Raw genomic sequence first — 17113 nt, 5'->3', positions numbered from 1 at the left:
ATAGACATTTCACTCCCAGGTATAGGCCCTAGACCTATATATGCTCACATGTATAGAATGCTCACATGAGAATTATTCTTAATAGCACAAAACCAGAAACAGTCCGATTGTCTGACACTGGAAAGGAAAAGCAATTGGCTGCCTGTTCATACAATGGAATATTAGGCAGCAGTGAGTATCAGTAAAGCATGGCATGTGTTGGCTTGGATGAGTCCCTAAAACATAGTGTTGAGGAGGAAATATCATAGGTAAATCATTATGATGCATTTATGTCAAGTTCAAAAACAGGCAGAGTCAACAATATCTTATTTCACGTGTCAAAGGCATGTGTCGAAGGCAGCTGTTAGGAAATGAAACACAAAATTAACAGGAAATTCAGGTCAGGGTTTCCATCCCCGTGGAGAACAGGGACTGGGATGTTGGTTCCTAACCTGCCTTTTTTCTTTGTCTATTCAAAGGGTCTATGTTTACACTTCTATTTCCCCTCTTTTCACCTCCTTTTATTAAGGGGAAAGCCTTTCTCCCTGCTCAGATCCTACCTCTAGAGAAACCACTGCCAACAGTTTGGTATGAATCCTTTTAGAAGTTTTTCAATACTTTTAAAGCATAAACATAACACACATCATAAATCACAAAACCTTTGCTATTTTTAAAAAATGAAATCATACCATTTTGTACTGTAAGATTGCTTTTTTTTTTTTTTAACTTTCTAAGTCAGTATATATGAAGCTACCAGCTACATGGTATTCCACTGGGTTAAAGAACCACAATGTATCTGTTCCCCTATTGGTGAACACATAAGTTTTTGTTGATGATGATAATGATGTTATTGATAATACTGCAAGGAAAAGTCTTTTTTTTTTTTTTTTTTTAGTAACTGAGGTTGGCTGGGTGCCATGGCTCATACCTGGCCTCCCAAAGTGCCGGGATTACGAGGCAGGTAGATCACCTGAGGCCAGGAGTTCGAGACCAGCCTGGGCAACATGGTGAAACCCTGCCTCTACTAAAAATACAAAAATTAGCCAGGTGTGGTGGCGCACAACTGTAGTTCCAGCTACTCTAGAGGCTGGGGCATGAGAATCGCTTGAACCTGGGAGGTGGGTGAGCCGAAATCGTGCCACTGCACTCCACTTGGGTGACAGAGTGAGGTTCTATCTCAAAAAAAAAAAAGAATTTAGGTCTGGCCCTTTTGCCTAGGCTGGAGTGCAGTCATGCAGTCCTAGCTCACTGCAGCCTCAAGCTCCTGGGCTCAAGTAATTTTCTCACCTCACCCTCTTAAGTAGCTGAGACTACAGGAGTGTGCCGCCATGCCCGGCTATTTTTTTTTTTTTTTTACTATTTTTGTAGGGTTGTGGTCTCACTGTGTTGTCCCGGCTGGTCTCAAACTCCTGGCTCTAACCAACCCTCCTACCTCGGCTACCCAAAGAGCTGGGATTACAAGCATGAGCCACCCACCACACCCAGCCCCGACAAGGAAGAGTCTTAAACATAAAATTGTACATCTCTGTGCAGGCATATCCATAACACAAACTTTTAGAAACAGGATGTCTGGATCTGTCTATATTTGGAATTGCTCATGTCCATCTAACAGATCACAAACTCAAAAACCAGAAATGCATTACAGCCTGTTAGTTTCAAAGAGTTCTGGATTGGGTGCCCTTTAGCTAATGATGCAAGGGGATGGGGATGCAGCAGTGGGGAGGAGGTGCCTGGAGTCCTAGCAAAGGAGTTGTTTGGGAAAAGCTCTCAAACCACTTTTTCCTCTGCTCTCACACTGCCATAATCAACACAGAAGACTTCCGTGACAGCAAAATACGTGGGAGAATTTTCCCCATCGGCAAGCAAGCAATCAGTTCTGCAGTGGACACCAACTGGGTATCCCCCAATTCAGTTCCAACATTCTCCACCCAGAGGTAGCATCAGACACCACAGAGTGAGGGCTCAGTGCCGTAAGACCACCCCCTCCTGCCTGCTAATCTCAAGTCTGGGCCTCTGGAACTTCTGACGAAGTGGTTTCAAATTGGGGTTCCCACAGCCCCCTCTTTGGGCTCAATTACTCTGCTAGAGCAGCTCACAGAACTCAGGGAAACACTTACATTTATTGGTTTGTTATGAAAGATATTTTAAGGGATACAGATCAACAGCCAGATGAAGCTATATAGAGGGCAAGGTCTAGAGAGGTCCTGAGTGCAGGAGTTTCTGTCCCCATGGCATTGGGGTGCCCACCCTCCCAGCAGGTGGATGAATCTGTCTCCATGGCATTGGGGTCCACCACCCTCCCGGCAGGTGGATGAATCTGTCCCCATGGCATTGGGGTGCCCACCCTCCCAGCAGGTGGATGAATCTGTCTCCATGGCATTGGGGTCCACCACCCTCCCGGCAGGTGGATGAATCTGTCCCCATGGCATTGGGGTGCCCACCCTCCCAGCAGGTGGATGAATCTGTCTCCATGGCATTGGGGTGCCCACCCTCCTGGCAGGTGGATGAGTCTGTCCCCATGGCATTGGGGTGCCCACCCTCCCGGCAGGTAGATAACTTCTTCCTTACTTTCCAGTGAAGAAGCTACCACGTGTTCAGCTCTCCAGAAGCTCCTCAAACCCTGTCCTTTGGGCCTTTTATGAAAACTTCATTGGTTATCCATGATTGAAGCATGACAACCGTGTCAAAATGTGATTGGACAAAAAGGGTCTGACCTAACCCAGCGAGGCCTGTCTGTTCAGATTCTCCTTGGCCCTCTGTGCAATAATTCCTTCCTCCAGGGTATGTGTTAGGGCCCCCTCTGGAATGAGAGTCCTATCACCCACAATCTGATTAGATTCCGGCATTGGGCAGGAGAAGGGGGACAGGAGGAGGCCAAAGAGAGAGAGATTCTATTTCCTGAGTCCTAAAGTGCCCAACACTGTAACAAAACACTGTAACAAGGGTTACAGGAGTTCTGAGCCCAGAACCGTGGACAAAAACCACGATCACAGCCGGGTGCAGTGGCTCACGCCTGTAATCCCAGCTCTTCAGGAGACTGAGGTGAACTTGAGGTCAGGAGTTCAAGACCAGCCTGGCCAATGTGGTGAAACCCCGTCTCTCCTAAAAGTACAAAAAATTAGCCAGGCATGGTGGTGGGTGCCTGTAATCCCAGCTACTCAGGAGGCTGAGGCATGAGAATCGCTTGAACCCAGGAGGCAGAGGTTGCAGTGAGCCAAGATCACACCACTGCACTCTAGCCTGGGCGACAGAGCAAGACTCTGTCTCCAAAACAGTAAGTAAATAGGCTAGACACAGTGGCTCATGCCTGTAATCCCAGCACCTTGGGAGACTGAGGTGGGCAGATCACCTGAGGTCAGGAGTTTGAGACCAGCCTGACCAACATAGAGAAACCCCGTCTCTACTAAAAATACAAAATTAGCCAGGCATGGTGACGCGTGCCTGTGATCCCAGCTACTCGGGAGGCTGAGGCAGAATCGCTTGAACCCAGGAAGTGGAGGTTGCTGTGAGCTGAGATTACACCACTGCACTCCAGCCTGGGCAACAAGAGTGAGACTCCGTCTCAAAAAAAATCAGTCAATCAATCCTCTATCATAGCAGTCTCAAAGGGAATGCTCAGCTTCTGCTGTCTTTGTGCAGAGCAAGCAGAAAGATAGAGACCTCATGTTTTCTTGAGCTGGAAGCCGATCTTCCCCTATGAACCAGGCAAACGACAGGCCCTCCAGAGCTGACCAGGCCCAATCCCACCCTCTTAGAGGTCTTAGGTTCCTTCTTGAGAGCTGACCAGGCCCAATCCCACCCTCTTAGAGGTCTTAGGTTCCTTCTTGATCAAGTTCACATCTTTAGCATCCCTAAGGATTTCCAATGCCAGACATGGAGGAGAGGGGTGTAATCGGCTGTGTCTTCACTGCTTCAGGTACACCTGCTGGACAGAATGAAGCAGTGCTCCTGAATACACACCCATGCCAGTAGAGTAGCCTGGGGGCCATTCATGGGGTCCTGATTTTTCTAGTGTTTTCTTCTAGGGTTTCTAAGGAAGGCAGGGATCTCCCCACACATGCCCAGGATAACTCAGGGGTCGTTTTACCCCCACCGAGAGCAGCCTTCCTGTCCTCAGTAATTGTATTTGTTAGCGATATTCCAATGAATGACAGTGAACACGAAGGTGGGAGCAATGCAATTTGTAAAATGATTCATCAAGAGTAATTTTCTATTGATGCGTCCCTGGTAATCGCAAGAAATCCGATGAGGTGGAATTGAGGAAAATTTAATTATAGAGGTGAGCATCGCAAGCTAATATTGTAAGAGCGTTTCCCACATTAACCTCATTTCTCATAAGGGTTTTTTCCATCAACCACAATGTTTGGTTCCCAGTGTTCGCGTATTTGTTAGATGTTCTTTTCCCTTTGAATGTCCTGCCTTTTGTCGGTTTCGGTATCTCCTCATGCTCCACTTTCTCACTCTGCAGAATGGAGGTGCTGAGGGGCTCTGATAGAGGAATTAGGGCCTGCACCAAAGACGGCAGGCCCTGTTCTCCTGGCAGGTGGGGCTGGAGCTACCCACCCTACCCTGTATTAGAGAAAGGTGGGTTAGGACCAGACTTCCAAACACAGTGGCTCCTACCTACCATGAGAGAAAGCAGCTTTGCTAAACCCTTGCAAGACAGAGTATGTGCTCAATGATGGCTCACCTCCTTCCTCCCACTTGTGCCCATCCAAACCACAGAACCCAACCCTTTTGCTTCCTGGGGCATTGGGAATTAAAGGAATGATGATCTTGTCTGTGTTAGTCAAGGCATATTTTGAATTCATCTGCTATTCTCATTGCTTTTAGAAGGGTAAGCATATGGTCTTTCTTCCTTCTTCTTGCCTACTCTAGACACTTGTTAATCATCCAGGCTATCCTGGGTGCCTTTGGTGGTGGCAGCTGCTGTCAGGCAAACAGGAAGCACTGTCTTCTGAACATTGCATTATCTTGGAAGGTTTCTTGTAATCCTAGCTATCTCAGCTCCTGCAAAACCTGATTTGGTAAAGCACAACTCACCAGACTCATTGGCCAGCCTTTCAAAAAAAAAAAAAAAAAAACTATGTGCTTCTTTTTTTTTTTTTTTTTTTTTTGAGGCGGAGTCTCGCTCTGTTGCCTGGACTGGAGTGCAGTGGCCAGATCTCAGCTCACTGCAAGCTCCGCCTCCCGGGTTTAAGCCATTCTCCTGCCTCAGCCTCCACAGTAGCTGGGACTACAGGCACCCGCCACCTCGCCCGGCTAGTTTTTGTATTTTTAGTAGAGACGGGGTTTCACCATGTTAGCCAGGATGGTCTCGATCTCCTGACCTCGTGATCCGCCCGTCTCGGCCTCCCAAAGTGCTGGGATTACAGGCTTGAGCCACCGCGCCCGGCCAAACTATGTGCTTCTACTAAGCAATAAAACAAGCAATGAATGTGAATGTCTCCAAAACATTAGAACTAATAGAAGTGTATACCTTCTTTCCTTCACCCTAAATTGCTATACTTCCTGATTCCCCATTGTGAAGCCCTGGGAGGTAGTAATAGTCCCTGTCATGTACATGTTACCGTTTAACGCATTTATGCCTGAGGTTGCAATTTTTTGAAATTTTTTTTTTTTTTTGAGATGGAGTCTCACTCTGTCAACCAGGCTGGGGTGCAATGCTGTGATCTTGGCTCACTGCAACCTCTGCCTCCCAGGTTCAAACAATTCTCCTGCCTTACCCTCCCAAGTAGCTAGGATTATAGGCATCAGCCACCACACCTGGCTAATTTTTGTATTTTTAGTAGAAACAGGGTTTCACCATGTTGGCCAGGCTGGTCTCGAACTCCTGACCTCAAGTGATCCACCTGCCGCAGCCTCCCAAAGTTCTGGGATTACAGGTGTGAGCCACCGTGCCCGGCTCAATTGTTTGAATTTTTGCATGAGTGAAATATCAGACCTTGGCGATGACCCTGAGCAGTAGAATAACATGGTGAGTGATAAGCACTGCCTTTGGAGTTAGTCGGTCCTGGATTTAACCCCAGATCTGTCTCTAACTCCAGCTGCCTCTGTTTCCCCATCTGTAAAATAGGGATGATAAAACCAGACCCCCTAGTTTTTTAGGTATGTGAGGATTATGGACTAATATCAACAGCTGTCAATCCTAGCTGTATTTGTCTGTTCTCATGCTGCTAATAATGACATACCTGAGACTGGGTAACCTATAAAGGTAAGAAGTTTAATGGACTCACAGTTCCACATGGTCAGGGAGGCCTCACAATCATGACAGAAGACAAGGGAGAAGCAAAGGCACATCTTACATGGTGGCAGGCAAGAGCGCCTGTGCAGGGGAACTCCCCTTTAAAAAAACTCAACAGATCTCATTAGACTTATTCACTATCACAAGAACAGCATGAGAAAAACCCACCATGATTCAATTACCTCCCACCAGGTCCCTCTCACAACAAGTGGGGATTATGGGAGCTACAATTCAAGGTGAGATTTGGGTGCGGACATAGCCAAACTGTATCACTAGCTAAGCTTTTCCCAGCGCTTAGTATACGCTGGGTGTCATTTGTAAACACTTTATATGAGTCAACCCATTTCAGCCTCACAAAGCGAGAAGGAAGGTATTAGTACTTGACCCATTTTATTGATGAGGAAACTGAGGTACAAGGCATGGAGGTCAGAAGTCACACACCTGGTATGTTGGACGTGGGGATGCAAAACCAGACGGCTTTGCATCTGTAGTACCTGGGCTCTTATATGAAGTGCTTCACAAAGTGACTGGCACATAGGAGGGGCCCAGCAAGGCAGCACTGTTCTGAGAGCTACTTCGAACTCCCATCCCGCCTCAACCAGGTTCAGACTTCATACTTCCAGAGTGATTGTGCTGTGGTCAGTTCATGCACCCTGTCTTAGGCTTCTAGGAAGCAGAAATCCAACTTATGCAGAGTACAAGGTGGACACTCAGCAGCTGAGATCTGGGCTCCCCAAACAGACCTGGGTACAGACTTTGGCTGTGACACTCAGCATCTGTGTGATTTGGGGAAAGAGGCTTAACTCAGATTTGCACTTGCTGTTCCCTCTGCCCAGAATTCTCTTCCCCAGGATCTGTATGTTAATCATCACTCAGCTCAGATGTCATTTCCCCAGAGAGGTCTCCCCTACCCACCTTGTCTAACATAAATAAACACCCTGTCACTCTCTAACCCAGGGGTCAACAAACTTTTTTTGTAAAGGGCTAGATACAAAATATTTTCAGCTTGTTGGGTTAAATACAGTCTCTGTCTCAAGTACTCAGCTCTGGTAGCACAAAAGCAGCCATAGACAATATACAAATACATGGTCACAGCCATGTTCCAATAAAACTTTATTTACAAACACAGGCCACATTAGGTCCAAGGACTGCAGTTTGCCACCCTCTTCTCTCAATACCCTGGTTTTCTTTTCTTTTCTTTTTTTTTTTTTTTGCCTTCGTGACACTTACTTACCACTGCCTGAAATAACCTTATTTATCTACTTGTTTATTTCTTTGTTGTTGTTCTCCCTCCACTGGATCTTAACCTTCCTATCTGGTTTGCTCCAGCACCTAGAATAGATCCTGGTACCTAATAGGTACTTAATATACCTTTATCAAATGAGACAGTGCCTTGCAGACCATGGGTGTTTAGTAAATATGTGTTGACTGAATGCCTGGCACAATGTAAGTGCTTAAAAATATGTATTGGCTGAATCAGTGTCTGCACTATCAAAGGTGCTCTGTAAACGTGTTGAATGAATAAAGGCATGCACCAGGCCCTGTACAGAGTGGGCTCTGTCCTTACGGGCTCAGTTTTCTCAGCTGTGAAATGGGACTGCTAAAAGAACTTCCTCATGAGATTGTCATGTGAATTAAATGAGGCGATGCGTGATGCCCAGTGCAGCACCAGGCACAGGGTTAAGTATGACTAGGCATCCTATTGGTGGCTGTTCTAATCCTCAAATTGTTCCCTTTGTCTTTCAGAGGAGGCACTGAAGCTGCACAATGGGCCCCTCCGCAACGCCTACATGGAGCAAAGCTTCCAGAGCCTGAACCCCGTCCTCAGCCTGCCCATCAGCCCCGCCCAGGTGGAGCAGGCACGGAGGAACGCAGCCTCCGCGGGCACAGTGCTGGAGGGATGGCTGGACTCGTTGGTGGGCGGGATGTGGACTGCCATGGACATCTGTGCCACGGGCCCCACGGCCTGCGGGGTCATGCAGATCTGCAGCCAGACGGCCTGGAGCTCCTTCAGCCCTGACCCCAAGTCGGAGCTGGGAGCGGTCAAACCTGATGGCCGGCTCAGGTAGCACTGGGCACGAGGAGTGGGCCACAGCAGGATCTCAACAGGAAAGCAGCCAGTGGGGCCTGAACCCTGGCCTCCCACCCTGGGGGGGGGGCACCCTCTGAGAATGGGTCTCTCCTGGCCATAGAATGATGGAAAGGGAAGGTCAGCAGGTCAAAGCAGGATCAGCCAACAACCTGCCTTTGGCGAGGGTGGGACGGCTCAGTCCCTGCACTGTGACGGTCTCACCTCTTCTGGTTGATCCTCAAGTCCTACAGGTTCCTTGTCTTCCCCGTCCAGTGACCCACCCCGCCCCCAGACGAGTGATTTTCAAACTTTTATTTTAAGCAGCAGAACTTTGTTTACTGAGCACAGTCATAAGTGGAGTTCAGGGTGCGGACGAAATCCAACCTGCTCTGGTTGAAGCTGAAGAGTCCAAGGTTCCCTCCCAAAGCTCAGCCCTTCGGTCGGTCCCCTTGCCCAGGGTATCTCCTACAGTACCTCTTCAGAACCCAAGGGCTCTGCAAATGCCAGTTTGACAAGCACTGCCCCGACCAACCATGGGTTCAAACTCCAGCCTCGCCCTTTGGTTCATCTTTCTGCTCCTCTCTTGGCTGAGGGACTTTTGTGCCAGCCTTGGTCGTGGTCCCTTTCCCATGGAGGCTGCAGCCTTGGGAGAGCTCTGAGCCTCTCAGCAGCCCTCCTTGGGTTGAGCTATTCTCCTTAGTAACTAGGTAAGTGGGAAAGCCTTTTGATGTGGCATGGCCAAGGTCCAGCCACAAGTGCAACTGCCACCTTGTCCAGGGGTCTAGGCCTCCTTCCCTCAAGGCTGCCACACAAAGTAGCAGAAATAGAATGATGTTTGTGAGCACCAAACTCAAGACCATGACCTTCTTTGATCCTTGAAAATGGGAACTTTGATGGCCATGACCATGAAACTCACAAGGCAACCCCGTGAAACTCACAAGGCAACGCCATGAAACTCACAAAGCAATGCTTGGAGCAAAACTCCTGAGCTAGACAGCACAGCAGCACCCGTCCCCTGCCAGAGCCCTTCTGTTCTGAGGTCAGACACACAAACCCTTTGTCAGTTGCACGCCGGTGCTGTTGGGAGTGACCAAACACATGAACCAGACTTTTCCCGTCCAGGAAATAGCATTTCAGATTTGGTTTTTAATTTCATGCCCTTCCTAATCCAAGGGGCCAACAGGCTCAACGGGACATGCAACATAAAAGTGGGAAGGTTATTTAAACAACAAAAAACAGTATGATTCAAGTGTTTGAGTTACCAGAAACCCAAAAGGTTTCCCTCCCACGAACCCCTTGGAGTGTCATCCCTGTTCACCAGGAGAGCCCTTCGCAGGAGGCCTCCCTTGCTCCTGTAATCCCACCTCCCCTGAATGATTTTCAAACTTTTGAAATCATTCAAACCCTGGTAGCCATCTGCCCTTCCCATGGAGAGCCAGTCCTGACACTTCTCTCCAGCATGGGTTTAAAGGGGCTGCCCTTCGTTTTGTATTTGCCCCATCCCAAACCTCGCAAAGCAGGATGTCCTGTTAGCAATGGAGGATGTAGAGAACGGTCACTTTAGGTATTTATTATTTATATGTTTTAGTCAATGACTAATTAGTAGGTGCTGTTTTTGCAGCTTGTCAATTATGTTATCTTACTAAGAAGCTGCCTTTATTCACAAAAGGCCCCTTTTCCCACCCTCTGGTGTCTCTCTCTCTGCATCTACTCCCCATCCTCCTCATCCTCAGAGTAAAGCAGGGGCATTGAACACCATGCCAAGAAAGCTCCAACCCGCATCTTCCACTGGCTTTGAGTGGGGTGCCTTGGGGACCGTTGGAGCCTCGCTTTTTCCTTATACAGAGTGTCAGCCTCATCTCTCCCTCAGATCCTAAGAGTATTGGAATTCCTGAGCCTCCCATCCTCCCCCAACTCACCCCCCGCCACAGGCACGAGGAGGTAACAGGCAGAAAGCTTGGAGGGTGGGTGGGGAATGTGCTAGCTGCAGAGAGCCTGGGCCATCCCTGCTTGCTCCATGTATGCCTTCCCATGGCCCATCTAATCATGGGCATCCATGCGACCTTAACGGAGGGAAACAGGCTCCTTTGAGCGAGATCCATCTCAGGAAGAGGGTCATCAGATCCAGGCAGCAGAGCCCAGGAGATGGTCATTCTCAGCAGCGATTCTAGGGATCTCACGGTACTTTTCTCAGAAAGCCCCTATGATCTCTTTTACAGACTCTATGGTGGCCAGAAGCTGGGTACCACATCCTCTTTCTGCTCCCGGCCTCTGCCTCTGGCCACGGTTTCCCTGGGGCTGCTGAAGCCACTTCAGGAACTTCCCTTTCACCCTCCTTGCTGGGCCACTAGTGCTTTGTGTTCGCAGCGTTATTTGCATTGGCTTTGGGGACTCAGCAGTGGCAAGTCTCTGCGCATAATGTGAACTTGCAGACGTCAAGACGGGGTCCCTCCTGTACCCACTAACATGTCTACCTTTTTTTGTTTTTATCCTGGAACAAGTGGAGAAATGGCAGAGTTGGCTGACTCTGGGGACCCTTCCCTTTTTCCTGTGACTTCATTTCTTCCTCACCACAGCTAATTCGGGGAGCTGAGAAGTCACACAGTATTCCTCTGCCTTCTCTAATGTTATTAGAGACCAGAGAATAAGGTTGCAGATATTACATTTGGTTTTAAAAAAAAAAAAAAAAGGAAAATCCCAAACAAAGCCTAGCATGATTTGAGAAAAGAGGATGTTTTTCCAGGGAAAATATTTTTTTTTAACCTGCCTGAGAATGATTTATTTGCTGGAGGCCATTGTCAGACAGCCTGGAGCTTGGGTTGTGGAAGATTTCAAAAGCATAGGGCTGTGGTCTCTGGAAACCTATTAGCCTGCAGGGCACAGCACCTATGAGCTGAGCCAGTGACGAGGTCCCTGGAAACTCAGGAAGGCTTCATGGTGGGCCTTGGGGTGTCGGCTTGTGGAGAGAAGGAAGCATTCCTTAGGCTGCAGCCCTCCATAGTGTCCCACTCACTGAGTGACATTCAGGCAGAAATTGAGCTCAGGAGACAGCCAGCCTTCCCATCTCCCACTTCACTTCCTGGTCCACGCATAAAGCAGTGTGTCTCCAGGGACGCAGTGAGCAATTCCCCTGTGTTGTAAGAAGTACACTGCTTTCTCCCTTTGCGGAGGGAAAAAAAGGCTTTCCTGGTGAGATCATGAGTCCTTCTGGCTTCATTTCTCATTGTGGGTTTAACTTCTAGAATGCAAATGGAGTTTAGAGAGGATGAGCAGAACCACAGGACCCGCCCCCACTTCTCGCTCACTGCAATTGCTTCTACTTTGGGCACAAGTTTGGGTGTTTGAAGACCATGTTTCCCTCTGGTTCTCTAGTTGGCAAATAGAAGACACTGGTTAGAACCTTAAGCTTTCTGCCAGAAAGATACAGAGAGCAGGGCAGTAGCTACCAGGAGTAGGGTATGAATAAAGAGCCCTTCCACAACCAAGTTCACTGAGGATTTGGAGCACCGGCTCTCCAGCAGCATCCAGGAGTGGAGAGGTGTACATTCTAGAAGCAGCTGTCCGCTTTAAAGCACTCTGCTTTAAAGATAGCAAGCTAGACCTACAGGATCAAAGCCACACACTGTGGTAGGGGTTACAGATGCTTACGGAGCCCAGGATACTAGCACAGATGAGTGAAATGGTTGGTGTGAGACAAAAGGGCATGATGGGAGTGGGGATGGGGACTGTGGTCTTACTGACATGAACATGACCTACCCAGAACGAGCAGCTGCTACTCGGCCCCAACCTATCATTGTATGTTAAAAATGTAAGCACAGTGTAGTGGAATCTTCCAATTTGGAAAGGAAGCCAGAAATCCAGATTTTTTGAAAAAAAAAATCTGATTTTTTCAATGTCGGTTTTTTTGTTTGTTTGTTTGTTTTAAACAGATAGTGGGCAAAGAAAAATTCCACTGTTCCACGTGTGCACTGCCAGCAACCTCTGCTCTCTGGCGAGGTGGTTTAAAGTGAGATTATGCATTGCCCTGGTAGAAGAAGAAAAAAGCCAGCATCAAGTCAGGGCGAAAATAACAGCCCATGTTGAACTCTAAATGGGGACTTCTTGCTAAGTCAAATTCCCCTCCCCAAGAGACAGTTCCACAAAGGGGTAATGGATCATTCAGCTCTCCTGGTCCCAAGATTGTGCTGAAGGGAAGAAGGAACAGAATCTGAAGATCTGGACTGCTGCCGCTTAGATATGCAGAGGTCCACATCTGCCTGGGGCTACACCTTGTGGGACAGTCTAGGAGGAGGAGGAGGTAGGGTATGAAACAGCCAGGCTCTCTCCAAATCCCAAGCGTAGACAGCCATCTTGCCCCATCCCTGAAAGCCTCTTTGGAAATCACATAGGGCTGTGCTGGCTCATGGGATGTCCTGTTTGCTTCTGCCTCAATTACCTTACTTTGCCCATGGGTCTACCACAGGCGCTACCTCATTGTGTCTGCTGAGTTTACCTGGGAGGGGGGAACGAAGTTGTCCAAATCTGCTTGAGCTGAATGTATGATCTATGCAAATTCTCTCTCTCCTCTCTCTCTTCCTCTCTGGCTCTCTAACTTAGAAGTTTTTTATTTGTTTGTTTTTACCTTGCAAACAAGATACTGTATAGGACCCTCTTAAGATGGAGGAGGGCTTTCTTGCGCCACCTGTGTCTACCCCTCACGTTGTCTTTGGCTCTGGTCTTGCCAAGCTTATGCAGGGAGAAAGTGGCCTCTCTTCCCTCTCCACTTGGCTGGGAATATTCCAACTGCCTCTGCCTACAGACACCACCAGAAAGCGGGTTCTGCACCTTGTCATCCCCATCCCTAATGCCATCTACTCCATCCCTCATGTTCCTTCAACTTGCTTCTCCCATCCCTCCTTCAGAACAAACAAACAAAAAAAGCCTTAGGTTTCTCCTTTTCGAAATGTGGCCTTAACATTATTTTTGGGAAGCTGACCATCCATCCTTTCCCTCCCATCTCCACCAACATCGCAGAAGAAAGAGCATCGTGAAGCTTCTGTGGCAGCCTCCTAAGGGAGGGGCTGTCAATCTGTAGTTTGCAGATGCTATAGAAATTGCTTACAAATGTCATCTTTAAGAAAAATGTTCTTATATTTTTCCTATGGGCAAAATGAAGGCTTGGGTGCTCATCTAAAGCTCAGCCAACTCCTGAAGCACTCTGTTAGAGCATATTGCTGCTGTCATGGGCTGGCTTGATTACCGGCAGAGTGCTCGAAAAGGCTTTGCAAACCTCCCCTGCCCCCAAGACTGGGTGACTTTATGTACTTCATTCAAGGGTAAATCAGGAGACGTTCTCCATTTATCTCTTCGTCCTTCCTGCCTGGAAAGTGATAGCACTAAATATTCCCGGATGGGTAGTGTTCTCAAAGGGATCGCCCTTCTTCTACCTTCAGACTCTATTCTTTACCCTTCCATTGCTCCAGTGCTGATGGAGGCCAAAGACAACCCCAGGGTTTTCACAGGAAATTCACTAGAATTGTGCGCAATTGTCTTTGTAGTCCTTTTGCCTTTTTTTTTGTAATATTATGTTGTCAATAGCATTTGTTTGGGTATTTGTTTTAGAGGCCTCGCTCTAAGTTATTACCGTCCCCTTCATTGTTTTCAAAGACATGTGGTGATATAGTTTTTAAAAATAACTATTTTGTTATAGATCATAAATATGCATAAAACTGTACAGAAATATTTTGTAATGTGTTGATTTTAAAAAACAGAGAATCTGTAAATAAAGTTTTAAAAACAGAATTCAAATGGCACACACTGAAATATGTAGATATTTTGCTATTTATTTAAAGGAGTATTTTAAGAGATATTGAACTATCTGAAATTGACCAGTAATCAAAGTTCCAGTCATCTGAATGCTTTTCCTTGAGGTAGAATGTGATTCTCAGAAATGATTGCCATTACCTGCCCATTTTTGCACCTTTTCTGTCTTTTTATTTAGCAGAACAACAACAACAAACAACAAAATTGTGCCTTAGCTGTATTTTTTTGTCTAGGGAAGTTTGTTTCTGTCTGACAAAGCAAATTTTTTTGCAGAAAACAGTGGATGTATTAAATACTGTATCATACCAAAAATACTGCAGGTGTATATAGATGCTTTCTGTCATACTGTGTTTTCAGATGCAGAATTTTAAAATTAAAAAAATACTGCCTTTATGGAACAGTGGCTATATGTGGCTTCTTTTCAGCAATATTGTGCATCTTTACACAATCTCATATTCTCTTCTATCATCTGCATGGCGAAGATAGGATGAGTATATAATTTATCATCCAAACTGGGATACTTTTGAGAGTTAAAAGAAGGTACCACATGGATGGGATGCTGAGACTACAAGCATAAATGGCCTCTCCTGGGAAAAACTGGGTGTGTGGACAGATTTCCCTCATAAAAGCTGCTGTCATCTTCTAACTGGATTATAGCGACAACCTCCTGTAAGTAATTTATTCTGGTTGAGGCAGAAGTATATGATTTTTAAACCCTTACTGAGTAGAGAATAAGAAGCAACTGCCATGAAAAGTTGCAGTTTCCTGTACCCAACTGGTTGGTTGGCAAACCTGTTTTCCTTTCTTCTTTACCACACAGACTACATTTCCCAGACAGCCTTGCTCTTACCTGTGGCCATGTGACTGAGTCAGGCCAATGGAACAGCTAGACTGCATTTCCCAGACTTCCTTGCTCTTAGCCATGGCCATGTGACTGACTCAGGCTGATGGAATGTAGGTAGAATAGGTACGTGGCACCTCTAGCCCTGGTCCCTAAAACTTCCCACTGGAGTCTCTCCTGTCTCAATCTTTCCCCATTTGCCAGCTCAAGTGTTTTGAATCACCTTGATTTTGTGCATTCATTCAATAGACCTATTCTGGTGGTCTTTTTGGAAATTTTGCACAGCCTCTATCTTAAAGGAAGGCAGAGCCACAAATTGGAAGGTAACTGAGCCCCTGCATAGCCACATAAAAGACCACTTGACCAGAGTCACCCCTATTGACTACAACGTGAAAATAAATAAGCATGTATTTTGTTGTGCCCCTGAGACTTTCAGTTACAGCAGGCTAGCCTTAGCTTAACGAATCCAATCAGAAATGGAAATTCAAATGTTTCTTTGGGAAAATCCACATTTGAGTTCCTTCACCCCGTAGGTAAAGTTACAAGAGAGCCAGAAAGGTGAAGGGATTTGCTTGAAGCTACCCATAGTCAGCAGGATCAAGTCTAGAACCAAAGTTTCCCATCTTCCAATGAGACTTTCATAAGTCATTGGGAAGACCAGTTCCTCCACCCCTGAGGCTGACTCATTATGTGTATATGTGTTTTCTGAGGGCTATCCCCAGGGGTTGGGAGCCTAGATGCCTGCATCATAAAGATGCTTCTAGTTCACCCTTCAAAATCCTTAAAGGAAGACAGGCACTGAGACACAGGATTTTAGCAGCTAGAACAAAATAGGCTAGATATCTCCCCATTAGACAGACAGAGGGGCAAATATATGGGGAGCTGTGTCAGCTTCAGCCTCCTTGAGCTTGGCTCAGGAGAGATGGTGACTGACTACATATTTAGAAAGATGGATGGACTCAAGATTCATTTGTCAAAACTTCTTTCCAGCCTGACCTTACACCCAAACTCCCTTTCCTCCACTCGGAGATAAGTCCTCAGAAAATGAGTTCAGTTGCAAGGGAAGAATAAATTTCTAAAAGCTTCGTAGGAGTAAGGATCTTGTTCACTGTGGTGCCTCCAGTATTTAGCACAGGGGAGTCCAGCGTATGGGCACTCAGTGAATATTTAGTGAACGGACAAGTGAATGAGCTATATATCTTAATTAACAATATGGGTATGGGGCCATTTGTCCAAGATTCTGTCTTTACAACCATCATTTAATGGATAGTATTTGTCAAAATATGGGTCATTGTAAAGTAAGCTGTGATTTTTACCTTCAATAATGAGGTTTCTGGGCCTACTGAAGGGTCAGTTGGAATTTCTTTCCTGCCTATTTACTTGGTTTAAGTTCATTAAATTCATGATTTTAAGTGCTTTTGTTTTTTTCTTTAAGGGAATGCTTTTTCAAAGTGTACCTTAAACCTCCACACATATATTAAAAAAAAAAAAAAAAAAGACTTAAAAATGAGTGATTAGGAGGGGTGCCCTGGGTATAGTGGGAGTAGAAAGCTCTGTGTCAACAGTGCACCCACCCCCAGCAGCCCGCCTCTTTCATGGCTCCACAGGATATGTAGATGACCATGCTTTGAAACTCTCACCACACCGATGTTGAAAACATCTAGACTTTTTGTAGAGCTGGCTTTGAGGCCTTGCTGCCGAGGTGCTGAAAGTTGAGTTCTAGGCTGCATCTCTGAGCATAAGACCAAACCAAGAATAATTCACTCCACATGGTGTTGGCAAGTTTTAAGGGTGGAAACAGAGCTGGGGCAAGAAGGAGGTATGCCTGGCCTGCCATCATGTTTTGGAGATTCTTGATCCTGTGCATTCATAGTTAGTTCATTTGTTCCACTGCTGGGCCCGGAAACCTCATCAGCCCTAACCCAGATAGGGACTACTGGTCTGAGAATCAAGAGGTCCAGGCCCTTCACAGTTTTGGTTGTGCCCCTGGTTTGCTGTGTGATCATGGTGAGTCTCTTTTCCATGATGAGTCTCAGTCCCCTCAACTGCCAAATCAATGGAAGAATGGGACCCATTGACACCTGGGGTCCATTCAAGTTCAGACGTGTAAGCGTATAGTCCAATTCCTACCCAGCACAAAATGCAGAACATGTTAAGGTGCCAGCTCCATGCAAGA

At 46.7% G+C, this 17113-nt stretch overlaps 1 protein-coding gene across 2 annotated transcripts in view; it reads left to right on the top strand.

Moving 5' to 3' along the window:
* The window catches only part of XYLT1 (xylosyltransferase 1), a 375752-nt gene extending 361258 nt beyond the window's left edge, over nt 1-14494 (top strand). For both annotated transcript variants that reach the window (XM_033235622.1, XM_033235621.1), the window contains one exon: nt 7970-14494. In XM_033235622.1, the coding sequence (XP_033091513.1) occupies nt 7970-8292 (323 nt within the window). In that variant the 3' untranslated portion in view covers nt 8293-14494. The remainder of the gene's footprint in view (nt 1-7969) is intronic.
* The last annotated feature ends 2619 nt before the right edge of the window (nt 14495-17113 follow it).

The sequence above is a fragment of the Trachypithecus francoisi genome, unplaced genomic scaffold, assembly GCF_009764315.1.
Source record: "Trachypithecus francoisi isolate TF-2019V2 unplaced genomic scaffold, Tfra_2.0 Lachesis_group15, whole genome shotgun sequence".
NCBI lineage: Eukaryota > Metazoa > Chordata > Mammalia > Primates > Cercopithecidae > Trachypithecus > Trachypithecus francoisi.
This window is presented reverse-complemented; position numbering and strand designations above follow the sequence as displayed.